General features: G+C 38.9%; 1 protein-coding gene and 1 long non-coding RNA gene across 18 annotated transcripts in view; one reads left to right on the forward strand and one right to left on the reverse strand.

The window, feature by feature from the left end:
* DLG2 (discs large MAGUK scaffold protein 2) overlaps window positions 1-16266 on the forward strand; it is a 2175949-nt gene that overhangs the window by 1823069 nt on the left and 336614 nt on the right. For all 15 annotated transcript variants that reach the window (XM_049891082.1, XM_049891084.1, XM_049891085.1 and 12 more), the window contains one exon: window positions 8429-8531. In XM_049891082.1, coding sequence (XP_049747039.1) covers window positions 8429-8531 — 103 coding nt within the window. The remainder of the gene's footprint in view (window positions 1-8428; window positions 8532-16266) is intronic.
* LOC126079782 (uncharacterized) overlaps window positions 1-16266 on the reverse strand; it is a 262037-nt gene that overhangs the window by 187750 nt on the left and 58021 nt on the right. Inside the window, exon 2 of one of the 3 annotated variants that reach the window (XR_007518252.1) lies at window positions 2627-2779. The exons of the other annotated variants lie outside the window; for them this stretch is intronic. This is a non-coding gene — a long non-coding RNA (uncharacterized LOC126079782). The remainder of the gene's footprint in view (window positions 1-2626; window positions 2780-16266) is intronic. 3 annotated transcript variants of the gene reach the window in all.

Below are 16266 nucleotides of genomic sequence, written 5' to 3' on the forward strand. Positions count from 1 at the left end.
CTTTTCTACCCCTCCCTCCCCAGCTCTCTGTGGGTACCCTCAGCCATCTGCATCTGACTAACTCAACCATATCTTATCTTTGATCCCATTTCCTCCAGAACACCTTTTCTTTCCTCCATATGCCTTGGAAAAGGCCCCTCCTCTGTGTTTCCATAGCATTCTGCCCTCTTCATAGCACTTACCACCTGGTGCTTTAATTGCATTTTTACCTGTCATTATTCTCCACTGAACAGTAAATTACTTGACAACAGCTATGTGTCAGTTTAGTTCACTCTTTCCCTTAAAGTGGAGAGGTAAATGACTAAAATAAATATTTTAAAGAAACTGAATTTATATAAGCATTGTGTTAGGTCTTGGCACTACACTAAAAGACCAGAATCCATTGCCATCAAGTCAATTCCAAATCATAGTGACCCTATAGGGCAGAGTAGAACTGCCCCATAAGGTTTCCAAGGAGTGGCTGATGGATTCAAACTGCTGACCTTTAGGTTAGCAGCCAAGTTCTTAACCAGTACACCACCAGGGCACTACACACACACACACAAAAAAAAAAACCCAGTGCCATCGAGTCGATTCTGAACTAGGCACACATTAGAGGATAGTAGCCACACAGTGAGCAGCCATGTAGTCACACTTGATCCCACAGACCTGAATCTTTGATGAGATGTTACATAATATCAACATCCTAGGAATAACACCCGTAAGAGCCATCCAAAAATGGAATGAATGGCCTAAGGAAGTAAAGAGTTCCCTGTCACTGGAGGTATGTAATCAGAGGCAAATGGTCATTCGGGGAGAATGATATGGAGGAATTGGGAGGGAACTGGGTAATTAGCCTAGAAAAGAAAAGACTATCTCCAGATATTAGAAAGGGAATCATGTAGAAGAAGGAATGATATTTTTCTGTGAGTCCTCAGAGGGTAGAAATGAACCAAGAGGTAGAAAGTACAGGATGATGATTTGGATTCAACATAAAGAACTTTTTTTTTTTTAATCACTGTAGCTGACCCCAAATGAAATGGAGTTCCCTGAAAAATAGTGAGTTCATCTGTGTGAAGTCAGTGTCACATTGAGGTTAGACGATAATTTGCCTGGGAAATGTAGTGAGGTTACTTTATTCATCCTTTCACTTGCTCATTTACTCACCTCTTCAGTTTTTTGGAACCTACTATATGTTACACACAATGCCACAGATACAAGTTCTAATAAGATGAGGTACTACATTCCTACCATTAAGGAGCTCAAAGGTAAGCATATTCTACAATTCAGTTCAAACCGAGTCTTTAAGGAATAGGAGAGGTTTTCCAGGTAAGGAAGGTTTGAGAAACTATGTTCTAGAGAGGAGAAACAACAGGAGCAAGGATGCAGAAATGGCTGAATCACAAAAATAAAAAAGTCAACATGCCAGATGTTATGGATTGAATTGTGTCCCCCACAAATGTGTGTCAACTTGGCTAGGCTACGATTCACAGTATTGTGTGATTGTCTACCATCTTATCATAAGATGTGATTTTCCTATGTGTTATAAATCCTACCTCTATGATGTTAACAAGGCAGGATTAGAGGCAGTTATGTTAATGAGGCAGAACTCAATCTACAAGATTAGGTTGTGTTTTGAGTCAATCTCCTCTGAGATATAAAAGAGAGAAGCAGGAAGAGAGACGGGGGGGACTCATACCACCAAGAAAGTAGTGCCAGGAGCACAGCGAGTCCTTTGGCCCCAAGGTCCCTCCACTGAGAAACTGTTAGACCAGGGGAAGGTTGATAACAAGGACCTTCCTCTAGAGCTGACGGAGAGAAAACCCTTCCCCTGAAGCTGGCACCCTGAATTAGGGCTTCTAGCCTCCCTAGACTGTGAGAGAATAAATTTGTCTTTGTTAAAGCCATCCACATGTGGTATTTCTGTTATAGCAGCACTAGAAAACTGAGACAGTGGCATAGGAGGGTATAAGAATAATGTAGTTGAATCACCCTAGAGATATAGGTTGGGCGTTGAAGATGATCACAAAGATCCTCCTCGTTTCTGAAGTTCTCTGATTCTGTTGTGATGCATTCCATAATACTAAAAATGGACAAATATTTCTAAAGAATATGGCATAATTTCTTCAGGGAATTCCTGAAGTCCCAGACCAGGGAGACTAGAGGCTGAAATAACAAATATAATGCTTATCTTTTAAAAACAAAAAGAAAAAAAGATTGACCCTGGACAAGGTGCACCATCATCTTCATGTTAAGCATTTATAAAAAAAGAAAAAAAAACCCACAGCAACTTGAACTTAGCTTGTAGTTGTTGTGTGTCAAGTCGATTCTGACTCAAAGCAAGTGACCCTATATGACAGAGTAAAAATGCCCCCATAGGATTTACTAGGCTGTGATCTTTACGGGAGCAGATTGCAGGTCCTTTGTCCCACAGAGCAGCTGGTGGGTTCAGATCGCCAGCCTTTCACTTAGCAGCCAAGTGTTTAGCTACCAGGCTCCTTGGAGGTCAACTATAAGTGCTTAAATTTTTATCCATCACCAGCATGGTTGTGAGACAGATATCGTACCAAATAGAATTTAATTTTCTTTTATGTTCCACTGACAGCTATCCACGTAAGGAGAGAGCAATAGATAGAAATTTTCTAACCTGCACAAAGCCTTTTGCTTCATCTCTATGAGATCTGATCCTCATGAGCTGGCCCATAATGTGTAGACCAGGTTGCTTGGGGCTGTGGCAGCGCAGACCAGTGTGCCACACCCAATTATGTGTTGTCGGCCAGAGGGAGCTTGCGTAATATACCTGAAAGGCAAGAGTCAGAACTGGAATCATGTCAGCATAGACCCTCAAAACTGGATAAGATATTAAAGGAAGGACAGTAGAAATTGGTGATTATAAGCTCAGAATTTTTAGAGACAGTTTTAAATCTTTAGCCTCTTCTAGACTGTGTAACCTTAAGTCAATTAGTGACTCTGTCTGAGCTCACTTTCCCTGTAAAAAGGAAAAATAATTTGAGCCACCTAAGGATTAAATGAGGTAATATATATATAAAGCTCCTAATGCATGTCTGATACTCAATGAATGTTAGCAATGATTATTATTATCAATCTCAATAATAATTGATAACATCCAATCTCCCAGTCTATATTTCCAGGAGAGAAAACGCAAACTGAAGTAGAAAAATAGATATAATAAATATATGAGGCTGTGTCACACTTGGTATTTTTAAATGTCATATCAATGATGTAAACTGTTTGTGAATGCCTTTGAAAATGTTATTTGAGCAAAGTTTACTGATAAAAATTCAAACCTCAGGAATAGAAATAAGAACCAAAGTGACCTTGACAAATCTGAAAGACTTGAGGAGAGCATGTTTGCTAAAACTAGGAGGAAAATCAACAGGGACAAGAGCAGTGTGGTGATGTTCAGGATAAAAGCAGCAGCAAAATTCTCTACAAATTCAGAGATCCATGTAGAAGCAGGCCTAAGATGAACAAGATTTTATTACTGCCCTAGTGGAAAGCAAACAAACAGGCATGGAAGGTCGTAGCTGGCGCAGTGGAAAGAACCCTAAGCTAAACTAGGAGCCATGGGCTGGCGCTGACCCTATGCTAACTCCTACATGGCTTTGGGCAAGCCTTTCCCCTGTGGGTATCATCTCCAATGTGTACGTGCTGGATGAACAGATTTCTAAAACTCTTCCAGTGCTGAAATTCTGTATTTAAAACAAACAGAAATCATGAAGTAACCCATATATTACATTCTATATTAATTTCCATTAGATTTTGTTTTGTCACAGCCACAGCTCCCTGAAGAAATACTAATAATAGGTACCATTTGCTAAGTGCCTGTTTGTACTAAGCACTTTGTTAGGATTTTTATAGATGTTGGCTCATTTAATTCAGACTAAATTTTGTTCAATCTGATAGCTAGATATTATTATACCATTTATGGATGAAGAAACTGAGATTTGAAAAGGCTAAGTGACTTCCCCAAGTTACCTAGGTTTATCTGGTAGACTCAAGATATGAACTTGGTTCTGTCTGACTCCAAATCTTTTGTTCTTTCCATACTGTCTTAGTGCATTAACTTAGAAAAGTTCTGAGAATAACCAGAGTGATGGAAGGTATTGAAATTTGATTTTATACTGGAAAGGTCCAGGAAACTGTGACTGTTCACTTGGTGGGGTGGTGGAGGGGGGGAAGCTGAATTCTCACATCAAACACCAAAGTATATTCTGGTGGACCAAAGATTAAATGATTAAAAATTAAACTATGAATAGCAAAAAGATGGAAACAGCCTAGATGCCCATCAACAGAAGAATGGATAAATGAACTGTGATACGTACACACAATGGAGTATTACACAACTCTAAAGGACAATGATGAATCTGTGAAGCATCTCATAACATGGATGCATCTGACATTATGCTGAGTGAAATTAACCAGTCACAAAAGAACAAATATTATATGAGACCACTACTATAAAAACTCATGAAAAAGTTTACATACAAAAAGAAACAATATTTGATGGTTACGAGGGAGGGAAGGGATGGAAATGGAAAAACACTTAATAGACAATAGATAAGTGGTAACTTTAGTGAAGGGTAAGACAGTGCTCAATACTGGGGAAGCCAGTGTAGCCTGTACAAGGCAAGGCCGTGCTAGCTCCATAGACATATCCAAACTCCCTGAGGGACCAAATTGCTGGGCTGAGGGCTGTGGGGACCATGGTCTCAGGGAACATCTAGCTCAATTAACATAACAGTTTATAAAGAATATGTTCTATATTCTACTTTGGTGACTACAGTCCGGGATCTTAAAAGCCTGTGAGCGGCCATCTAGGATACTCCACTGGTCTTACCCCTTCATGAGGAAGGAAGAATGAAGAAAACTAAAGACATAAGTGAAAGATTAGCCCAAAGGACAAATGGACCACATCTACCACAACCTTCACCAGACCGAGTCCAGTACAACTGGACAGTGCCTAGCGACCATCACTGACTGCTCTGATAGGGATCACAATAGAGGGTCCTAGTCAGAGCTGGAGAAAAATGTAGACCAAAATTCTGACTCAAAAAGAAAGGCCAGACTTGCTGGCCTGACAGAGACTGGAGAAACCCTGAGATTATGGCCGCCTGACACTCTTTCAGCCCACTAATGAGGCCACTCCTGAGGCTCACCCTTCAGCCAAAGATTGAACTGTCCCGTGGAACAGAACAAGGCTAAAGGGGCCCACCAGCCCTGGAGCAGGGACTGGAAGGTAGGAGGGAACAAGACAGCTGTTAATAGGGAACCCCAGGGTTAGGAAAGGAGAGTGTTGACATGTCATAGGGTTGTTAACCAATGTCATACAACAATGTGTGTACTCTTTGATGAGAAACTAGTTTGTTCTGTAAACCTGTATCTAAAGTTCAATAAAAAAGAAAAAAAAAATTAAACTATGGTTGTACTAGAGGAAAATATGACTAACTTGTTAAATATATTAGCGAGGGGAAGACATAATACAAAACTCTAAAGATAAAAAGAGGAAGAAAAATTATTACTGACTACAGAAAAAATTTAAATTTCATGTAACAAGAAATTAACATAGAAGGGAAAAGTTTTTTAAAGAGTTAAAGGACAAAACTAGGAAGAATATTTACAATAGTTATTTAAAAGGAGAAACTAATATTTTTAATATGCAGAGAAACCTTACAGAACAACTTTCAAAGGAACAAGCTAGCTAAACAAAAACTTGGCAAAATTAATGAACAGACGTTTTATATAAAATTAAATTTAAATAACCAATGATTGGAGAGTTTGAGGAAATAGACAATCATATGTTATTTGTGACACTATAAATTGTGCTGCATTTTTAGAGGCAATTTGGCAATGGCTATCAACAATTAACATACATACCCTTTACCTAACAACTTATCATTAGAAGTTTACCCTATAGATATTCCTGACAGCATTATTTATAATAATGAAATACTGAAGCAGTTGATCATGCAGATAAAATAGTTTTACATAGAATAATAGACCACTCCAAAACTATTAAGAGAATGATATCAATGTGCAAGAATATGTGAATGGGAAATTCTCTCTAAGATATATTAGTAAGTGGGAAAAATCAAGATACAAAATAATGTGTAGAATATGATCCTGCTTGTAAAAACATTTTAAAGTATATATTGCCAGCCTATTTATATTCATAACAAAGATAAATAGTAGTATATACAATGAGTCTTCAATATAGTTACCTTTGGGGAGATTGATAGCAAGTAGGAACAGGCTTTTGTTTTTATACCTTTCTGTACTGCTTTAATCTTCGTCTATACACATATGTACATATATTAATTTTATCATATCAATATGTTATTTGGGCAATGAGATTATGTCTTGTTTTTGTCTCTATTTATTTGTTTAATGAATAAGCAATCATTTTTTAAATGTGCAATTGTAAATTAAAAGAAACAAATTATACATATACCAATTGATCTAGGAAGTCTACTCCTAAGAAATTTATCCTTCAGAAACACTTTCGTAAGTACACAAAGATATATGCACAAAGATATTCATTATAGCACTGATAGTAATAGCATAAAGCTGAAAACAACCTTAAGCATAATAATAAAGGTCTGCTTAAAAATGTTGGTCCATACCATGGAACACAAGGCTCCTGTTAAAAAGAGATCAGGTAGAATGATATAAACTAATATGGAAGATGATCAAGATCTATTGGTAAGTGAAAAACAAAAAGAAGTAGAATTGTAAGTGTTGTAACTATTCATTCTGATAAAGAAGGGCACAACATATTAAAATATACATAGAAAGAAATAGACAAAGTTATGTGCTTATATGTACATCTAGAATTTCTAAAAAGTATATACAAGAAACTGCTAACATTGGTTATCTCTGAGAGTGGGGAAGGTGAGGGGATGTTACTTTTCCCTTCGTACCTTTCTGAAATGTTAGAATTTATTTACTATAGTCATACTTTATTCTTTAATAAAACTTTAATCTTAATTGGTTGACAGGATAAGGGATTATTGGCTCATAAAGTTTGCGCGTTCAGGTTCCTGAAGGCAGGAGGCTGGATCAAATTATCTTTCCTGTCTCTCCTGGTTCTGTGAGTCATACTTCTGACTCATCCCTAGGCAGACAGTCTCTGAAATGACTTTTATCCACTAAGGAGAAGATCTAGAAAGTTATAGTTTAAGGAAGTTTTAGACTCAAATAACCTAATAGCCCCTTTCCTCTGATGCGGAAGAAAAGTGAGCCTCAGAAAGGTGATATGAGAGAGCCAGGCTGTGGAATTGAAGGTTATGGATGTTCCATACCTGACAAGGAAACAGTTAAAGTAGTAATTTCTCACCCCCCACCAAAAACCATTGTCAAGGAGAATTGAAGAGAGGCAAGAGGATACGATTATACACTTTAACATGTAGATAAACATCAGTTCTATCATCCTTTCATGGGATATAGCCCATAGCTAAGGAAGCAGAATTCTGTTATCTTCAAAAACTTAGCTCAGTGCAGGTTAGAGAACTAGACTTACTGTGTGTTCAGCTTAAGCAGAAAAGCTTCTTGGGGATTTGCCTTTTTCACTCTGCCCCCATCCACGGTCCATCTCCTGGGGCAGACACAGAAGAACCCTGCCATTGAAGAGCACTCACTAATTATATTGTGTTGACTTAGACTGAATTGTCTCAAGAAAGATTTAGCTTTTGCCTCTCATTTGATTTAAGATTTTTTTTTTTTTTCTGGCAATGTTTTGGGCTTGTTTTTCAGATGCCCTGTTTTTCTTTTAACATAGGCCCCCAAAATGGGAACTTAGCAACATCAACATAAACTCCAGGCATTGTTTATTTCATTTTGTCAGAATTCATTCTGGAATTGTGCATGAGAAATGGGGCTATCAGGTTTATTTTGGAACAAGGCTCAGGGCTGTCTAACCATGCTTAGGATGACAGGACCAGACAACTGACCAAAGAGAGGGATTTGGCAGGCAGCCAGGCCCATTCCGTGTAGTCTCCCCAGAACCTCATCTGAATGTATTAATCTGTCAACACATACTTGTCCATGTACATTACATGTGTCTCTCTTTCTTATTCTGTTTTCCCTCTAATTTTGAAGGTTTCTATCTACATCAGAAATCTAGGAAACCTGCAGAGGCAGACTGAATGTACACACTGAAATCCTAGTGGGCGTGGGTAGACAAAAGTTTCCCACCTGGTGAGACCATGAGCAAACCACACCAGATAGCTCTCATGCCCCTACTGACTAAAACTTATCAGAAGCATGAAGCTTGCTAAGTGAACAGTCAAAACACTTGGATAGGGCATGAGGAAGTTTGAGACACGTCATATACTCTTAGACAGCCTCTCAACTTTGGGAACCTTTTTTCTTCTGATCACCAGAATGATATGCCCTATGAAATACCAAAATTCTCTGGCTTCTTTTTCAGGTGAACGGCATTGACCTCCGTGGAGCATCCCATGAGCAGGCAGCTGCCGCGCTAAAGGGAGCTGGGCAGACGGTGACCATTATAGCGCAATATCAACCCGAAGGTCAGTAGGAGCCGACACTTAAAGTGCTGTGATACTGTCCCTGTGCGAATGCACACTCGCGTTTCTGATTACCTATGATAACTAGGGTTACCACCAATAATGTTTTTTTATTTGTTTGTTAATAATTATCAACAAGCCACCTATAGTGAAAAATTGGTGATTTTTGTCCAAGGAACATGAAGCTTTGCTATCCCTAACCTTCCAGGAAAACATCAGGCAGTTAGAAAGTCCTGTTTGGTATGTGAATTCAATTAAATAGCAATCAGCATCAGCTTTATTTCACTTACAATCTTATCTGGTGTACACTTTTGGTCAGCAATAGACACTATAAAAACAGTTCATTAAGATTTAGGAAGCAAGGGGGAGATGTGTCATCTACAGAAATAGACCACGATTGACAGACCGTATTCTCTCCTTGTGGCATTAACATTCTCATTAACACTAACATGGCTTTTGTATGTCCTGGTTGTGGATTTTTTTTTTTCCCACCTTTTCTGCTATACTACCCATGTTTGGACTGTATCACTGTAGATCCTGAGACTTGGTGAGATGCCATAGATTGGATTAGCCATACCTTGTTCTTTGGTTTGTTTAAACATCTGCTTCTGTGATCAGAATGAGGCTCAGTGAAACAACTGAAATGCAACTTACTGTGTAGTTGATTTCTTAGCAAAGCTGTAGAGAGATTGTTCCAAAAAAAAAAAAACAGATAAACAGCTCCTGTCTTCAAGAAATGTAGCCAATTTGTTTTGGTTCACATGGCTAGCAGAGAAGAGAATTAAATAGCTGAAGAGGAGGGCATAAGATGCCATCAAGGAAGAGCCTCTGTGCAAGTGGGTATAAAGGGCTCCTTTGACCTTACAGTGTCACTGAGTCGAAATCAACTTGAGAGCAATGGGTTTGGTTTTTGGTTGACTTTTTGAATGATTTTTTTCTTCAAGTAGATCACTGTATAGCTGTTTGGAAGACTGAGGTTTGTGTCTTGCCTGTGACATCTTAGATTTTCCCATTAATGGTGACCAGTTGCACATTTTGTACAAGAATAAATAGAACACATTCTGCCCTGTGTGTTTTAGTAAGTTGTTTTCATTTGTGCCTGGCTTTAGAATTAGAATTTGCAATTAAGTTATGCAAAATTTAAAGAAAAAAAGTGTTTTCTCCAATTGACCTAGCCCAAGTATGGCTACAGAGATGGGGAGAAGAGGACTCATGATTATCAAAGATGGATGATAATAACACCAAAGGAACATGCTCTCCCCAGACAGTTTTAGGTAGACTTTCTGCATCTTAAATATTAGTAGACACGTCTGGCAACAGGATAAGTGACTCCAAAATTATCCATCCTTAAGCAGAAAATGAAAACACCTGACTTAGCATGATTCGAATAAAAAATTATACTCCATATAGGGATAATAATTTTCTTGTGGAATTCTTCTATTTTTGCTTGGTCGCTGTTTTCTTTCAATCTCATGTTCCATGCCCTTCAGCATCATCTGAGTCAGGGCATAAATGTCACTGGCTGTTTACTCATTATGGAAAAACGCCATCTTAAACAATTGTACAGATGGTAAGATGGTTAAGACCATAGTTACAGCATTAGAAACTCTTGATACTGAGTTCTTGATAGTGAAGACAGCTATTCAAATAACCTTGAACAGAATGATTTCAAGCTTTAAGAGTTTACCATAAAGGACAAAATGGCCGGGTTCTATCAGTATAAATCTTCATCCTTCTACTGGCCCTTCCTTACAGCTTGCTTTCCTTTAAGCAATGCACTGTGCTTAATATGGATACTGTGCTGTACTTTATCAAGATGTGTGTTCAAAACCTGTCTTATAAATCACATAAATTGATTTTTAAATTGCTTCCAAAGAAACCTGCAAATACCAACCACCACAAACTTCTTTCCAAATGCCAAAGTACAGATTGGATTCACAGAATGACTTCCCTGTTTTAATAGTCTACCTGTACTCTAATTTGTCATGACTTTCAATCAGCTGGAAATGTGGTAATGGTGGCATCAAGCAATCTTTTTTTTTCCCCCCTTTGCAATTTCATGTGTAACCAAGCCTTAATTTAATCATTATTTAGGAATGGAAAACTGATTGAGTTGTTATTTTAGTCATCTAGGGACATTTAAAGTGTACATCTTTAGGAAATAATGAACAATTTGCCTTTAAAATAACAAATAGGAAGAGGAGTGTTCTGTGAGATTTCATTAGGAAACTCTCAACAGATCTTCTTCATTTGCACCAGTACTGTGAAGTGTCCAACCCTTAACACCATGCTAAGACAAGGTTTTATTTACATTTCTCTTAGTACAGTCAAGAAGGCTTCCAGTGAATATGTTTTTCGGTCACATTAAAATGCATTTATTGGGAGTTTTCTAGATGCCTTGCTCAGTATTACTTGATATTCAGGAAATTCTTCCTCCTCCCCAAGAAAAATAATATAGCATGGTCTTTGTCTTCAAGGAATTTTTTATCTTATTAAAGAGAAAAGACTTATATATTTATGTCACTTCCTGATGGCACATGGCCAAATTGTATGATAGTGGCACTGTTTTAGTTATCTAGTGCTGCTATAACAGAAATACCATAAATGGGTGGCCTTAACAAACAAATTTATTTTCTCACAGTTTAGGAGGCTAGAGGTCCAAATTCAGCATGGTTGCTCTAGGGGAAGGCTTTCTCTCTGTTGGCTCTGGAGGAAGGTCCTTGTCTCTTCTGATCTGCTTCTCCTGGACAATCTTCATGTGACTTGGCATCTCTCTTCCCCCATCTCAGCTTGCTAGCTTGTTTTAATCTCTTTTGTATCTCAAAAAAGATTGACTCAAAATATACCCTATACTACTCCTGTCTCATTAACATAGAAAAGACAAGCCATTATAACCACAGGCATAAAGGTTAGGATTTATAACACATGTTTTGGGGGGACGCAGCTCAACCCATAACATGCAGTGTCTCTAGGAATTATGGCATGCCGGAGAAGAAATAGACCTGCATGTGCTAGATCAGTGCAAGAGGACTTCACGGAGATGTGGAAATGGAGCCAGACCTTAAAAATGGTTGGACCCACTCCCACACACATATATATAAATATAACCCTTTCTTTGCCCTTCCTAACTATCTTCATCATTGCTTTAAGAATTAGCTTTCTAAAAGATATGACTCCATGATGCACAAACCCTTTGCCCTTTACAATGTGGTCTTAGCCAAACTCCACACCCCTTGCCCACCCGCAGCCCCACCACCCACCGTCGTCATCTCTTTTCACTTCCTCCCTGCTGCATATTCACAGGGGGTTCCTGAACTATCATGTTTTTGTAACTTTGTTCATCTGGGTTCATCTACCTGGAATTCCCTTTCTCCCCCTCCACCTGTAGAACTTCTACACACCTTCAGAGTCCTCAGGTGTCAATTCCACTATGAAACCACCTTTAACCTGGCTCAGGCAATGTCAGTTGATTCTTTCTCTGAGCCCCTGAGACCTGAATTCAGATCATTGGTGTGACTTATCACCATCTGCCGATTCCTCCACTGAATGAGCTCCTAGAGAGGAAGGGCCCTTCTATTATTTATTTGATCTGTGCTATCTCACTTATCTCACGGACTCTGAATTTGAATATACTTTAGTCCCAAATTATTGAATAGGTCTCACCTTGTTTTAGAGGTTCAACATAATATGTTCAATTTATGGACAAATATTAATGTTGTTGTTGTTGTTGTTGCTAGGTGCCGTTGAGTCGGTTCCGACTCATAGTGACCCTATGCACAACAGAGCTAAACACTGCCCGGTCCTGCACCATCCTTACAATCGTTGTTACGCTTGAGCTCATTGTTGCAGCCACTGTGTCAATCCACCTCATTGAGGGTCTTCCTCTTTTCCGCTGACCCTGTACTTTGCCAAGCATGATGTCCTTCTCCAGGGACTGATCCCTCCTAACAACATGTCCAAAGTATGTAAGACACGATCTCGCCATCCTTGCTTCTAAGGAGCATTCTGGTTGTACTTCTAAGACAGATTTGTTCGTTCTTTCAGCAGTCCATGGTATATTCAATATTCTTTGCCAACACCACAATTCAAAGGTGTCAGCTGTTCTTCGGTCTTCCTTATTCATTGTCCAGCTTTCACATGCATATGATGTGATTGAAAATACCATGGCTTGGGTCAGGCACACCTTAGTCTTCAGGGTGACACATTTGCTCTTCAACTCTTTGAAGAAGTCCTTTGCAGCAGATTTACCCAATGCAATGCATCTTTTGATTTCTTGACTGCTGCTTCCATGGGTATTGATTGTGGATGCAAGTAAAATGAAATTCTTGACAACTTCAGTCTTTTCTCTGCTTATCATGATGTTGCTCATTGGTCCAGTTGTGAGGATTTTTGTTTTCTTTATGTTGAGGTATAATCCATACTGAAGGCTGTGGTCTTTGATCTTCATTAGTAAGTGCTTCAAGTCCTCTTCACTTTCAGCAAGCAAGGTTGTGTCATCTGCATAACGCAATTTGTTAATGAGTCTTCCTCCAATCTTGATGCCCCATTCTTCTTCATATAGTCCAGCTTCTCATATTATATGTTCAGCATACAGATTAAATAGGCATGGTGAAAGAACACAACACTGCCGCGCACCTTTCCTGACTTTAAACCAATCAGTATCCCCTTGTTCTGTCTGAACAACTGCCTCTTGATCCATGTAAAGGTTCCTCATGAGCACAATTAAGTGTTCTGGAATTCCCATTCTTCGCAGTGTTATCCATAGTTTGTTATCACCCACACAGTCAAATGCCTTTGCATAATCAATAAAACACAGGTAAACATCCTTGTGGTATTCTCTGCTTTCAGCCAGGATCCATCTGACATCAGCAATGATATCCCTGGTTCCACATCCTCTTCTGAAACCAGCCTGAATTTCTGGCAGTTCCCTGTCGATATACTGCTGCAGCCGTTTTTGAATGATCTTCAGCAGAATTTTGCTTGCGTGTGATATTAATGATATTGTTCTATAATTTCCACATTCGGTTGGATCACCTTTCTTGGGACTAGGCATAAATATGGATCTCTTCCAATCAGTTGGCCAGGAAGCTGTCTTCCATATTTCTTGGCACAGATGAGTGAGCACCTTCAGCGCCACATCTGTTTGTTGAAACATCTCAATTGATATTCCGTCAATTCCTGGAGCCTTGTTTTTCACCAATGCCTTCAGAGCAGCTTGGACTTCTTCCTTCAGTACAATTGGTTCCTGATCATATGCCACCTCTTGAAATGGCTGAATATCAACTAATTCTTTTTGGTATAATGACTCTGTATATTCCTTCCATCTTCTTTTGATGCTTCCTGCATCTTTTAATATTTTCCCCATGGAATCCTTCACTATTGCAACTCGAGGCTTGAATTTTTTCTTCAGTTCTTTCAGCTTGAGAAATGCTGAGGTTTTCCATCTCCAGCTCTTTGCACATGTCACTATAATACCTTACTTTGTTTCTCGAGAGGCCCTTTGAAATCTTCTGTTCAGTTCTTTTACTTCATCAATTCTTCCTTTTGCTTTAGCTGCTCAACGCTCAAAAGCAAGTTTCAGAGTCTCCTCTGACATCCACCTTGGTCTTTTCTTTCTTTCCTGTCTTTTCAATGACCTCTTGCTTTCTTCATGGATGATGTCCATGATGTCATTCCACAACTCATCTGGTCTTCAGTCACTAGTGTTCAATGCATCAAATCTGTTCTTCAGATGGTCTCTAAATTCAGGTGGGATATACTCAAGGTCATATTTTGTCTCTCGTGGACTTGCTCTGATTTTCTTCAGTCTCAACTTGAACTTGCATATGAGCAATTAATGGTCTGTTCCACAGTCAGCCCCTGGCCTTGTTCTGACTGATGATATTGAGCTTTTCCATCATCTCTTTCCACAGATATAGTCAGTTTGATTTCTGTGTGTTCCATCTCCTGAGGTCCATGCGTACAGTCGCCGTTTATGTTGGTGAAAGAAGGTATTTGCAATGAAGAAGTCGTTGGTCTTGGAAAATTCTATCATTTGATCTCCGGCTTTGTTTCTATCCCCAAGGCCATATTTTCCAACTACTGATCCTTCTTCATTTCCAACTTTCACATTCCAATCGCCAGTAATTGTGAATGCATCTTGATTGCATGTTTGATCAATTTCAGACTGCAGCAGCTGATAAAAATCTTCTTTTTCTTCATCTTTGGCCCTAGTGGTTGGTGTATAAATTTGAGTAATAGTTCTATTAACTGGTCTTCCTTGTAGACGTATGGATATTATCCTATCACTGACAGCGTTGTACTTCAGGATAGATCTTGAAACATTCTTTTTGATGATGAATGGAACACCATTCCTCTTCAAGTTGTCATTCCCAGCATAGTAGACTATATGATTGTCTGATTCAAAATGGCCAATACCAGTCCATTTCAGCTCACTAATGCCTAGGATATTGATGTTTATGTGTTCCATTTCATTTTTGACGATTTCCAATTTTCCTAGATTCATACTTCGTACATTCCAGGTTTTGATTATTAATGGATGTTTGCAGCTATCTCTTCTCATTTTGAGTTGTGCCACATCAACAAACGAAGGTCCTGAAAGCTTTACTCCATCCACGTCATTAAGGTCGACTCTACTTTGAGGAGGCAGCTCCTCCCCAGTCATCTTTTGAGTGACTTCCAAGCGGGGGAGCTCATCTTCCAGCACTATATCAGACAAGGTCCCACTGCTATTCATAAGGTTTTCACTGGCTAATGCTTTTCAGAAGTAGACTGCCAGGTCCTTCTTCCTAGTCTGTCTTAGTCTGGAAGCTCAGCTGAAACCTGTCCTCCATGGGTGACCGTGCTGGTATCTGAATACCTGTGGCATAGCTTCTAGCATCACAGCAACACACAAGCCCCCACAGTACGACAAACTGACAGACACATGGGGGACAAATATTCATACTAGGTGCTTAATAAATATTTGCTGAATGAAGATGGAGTGAATGCCTTGAGGTTTTAATATTAGAGGCAGAGATGGTAAATGAGTCCATTTGGTGTCAGTGTAGTTTTAAAATGATCCCTTTTTGTTTTTGTTACAAAACCTTTAGTGACACTAATAAATTCCCTTTCTCCTTCATTACAGAAAACCTACAGCTGTTGCCGTTATACCAGCACAAAGATTATGAAAGCTCTAACATTTTTTAAAAGTTCTGAAACTGAACTTTAACACCAATGATGAATAAAAAAGGCACTGATTACAACCTAATTATACATTTGTTTAAAAAGGGCCTAACAGAGCATTTCCCTGAGTCAGGTCTGGGCAATTCATTACGGTATTTATTACCTCTCATTATTACAAGAATACCTATATTTAGTGTGAAATAACTGAGGTCAAAATAATAAACCACCAGACATTCACTAGGAGACGCAAGTGGACAATAAAAATTATTAAATAAAGCACAGAATGGAGACAATTAATTGCCAAGTTAACCCCATGTCTTATATGACTCCAGGTGTTGAGAGGGTGCTGCAAGGGCTTCAGAAGAATCTACAGGTAGGAAATAGGGAGTTGATGGTGTGATCCTCATCAGTGAGCAGAGAGATGAGTAGATAGTGAAAAACAGCCTTATTTCCTTCGTCCTTCATTCTTTACTATTGTGAACCTATTTCTTGCTATTGAAGAACACTTGAGTTCCTAGAAGAAAAACCCAAGGGACAGAGTCAATTATTGCCTGATTCTTAGAAGTATGGTCCG

Source organism: Elephas maximus, chromosome 7 (genome assembly GCF_024166365.1).
Source record: "Elephas maximus indicus isolate mEleMax1 chromosome 7, mEleMax1 primary haplotype, whole genome shotgun sequence".
Lineage (NCBI taxonomy): Eukaryota > Metazoa > Chordata > Mammalia > Proboscidea > Elephantidae > Elephas > Elephas maximus.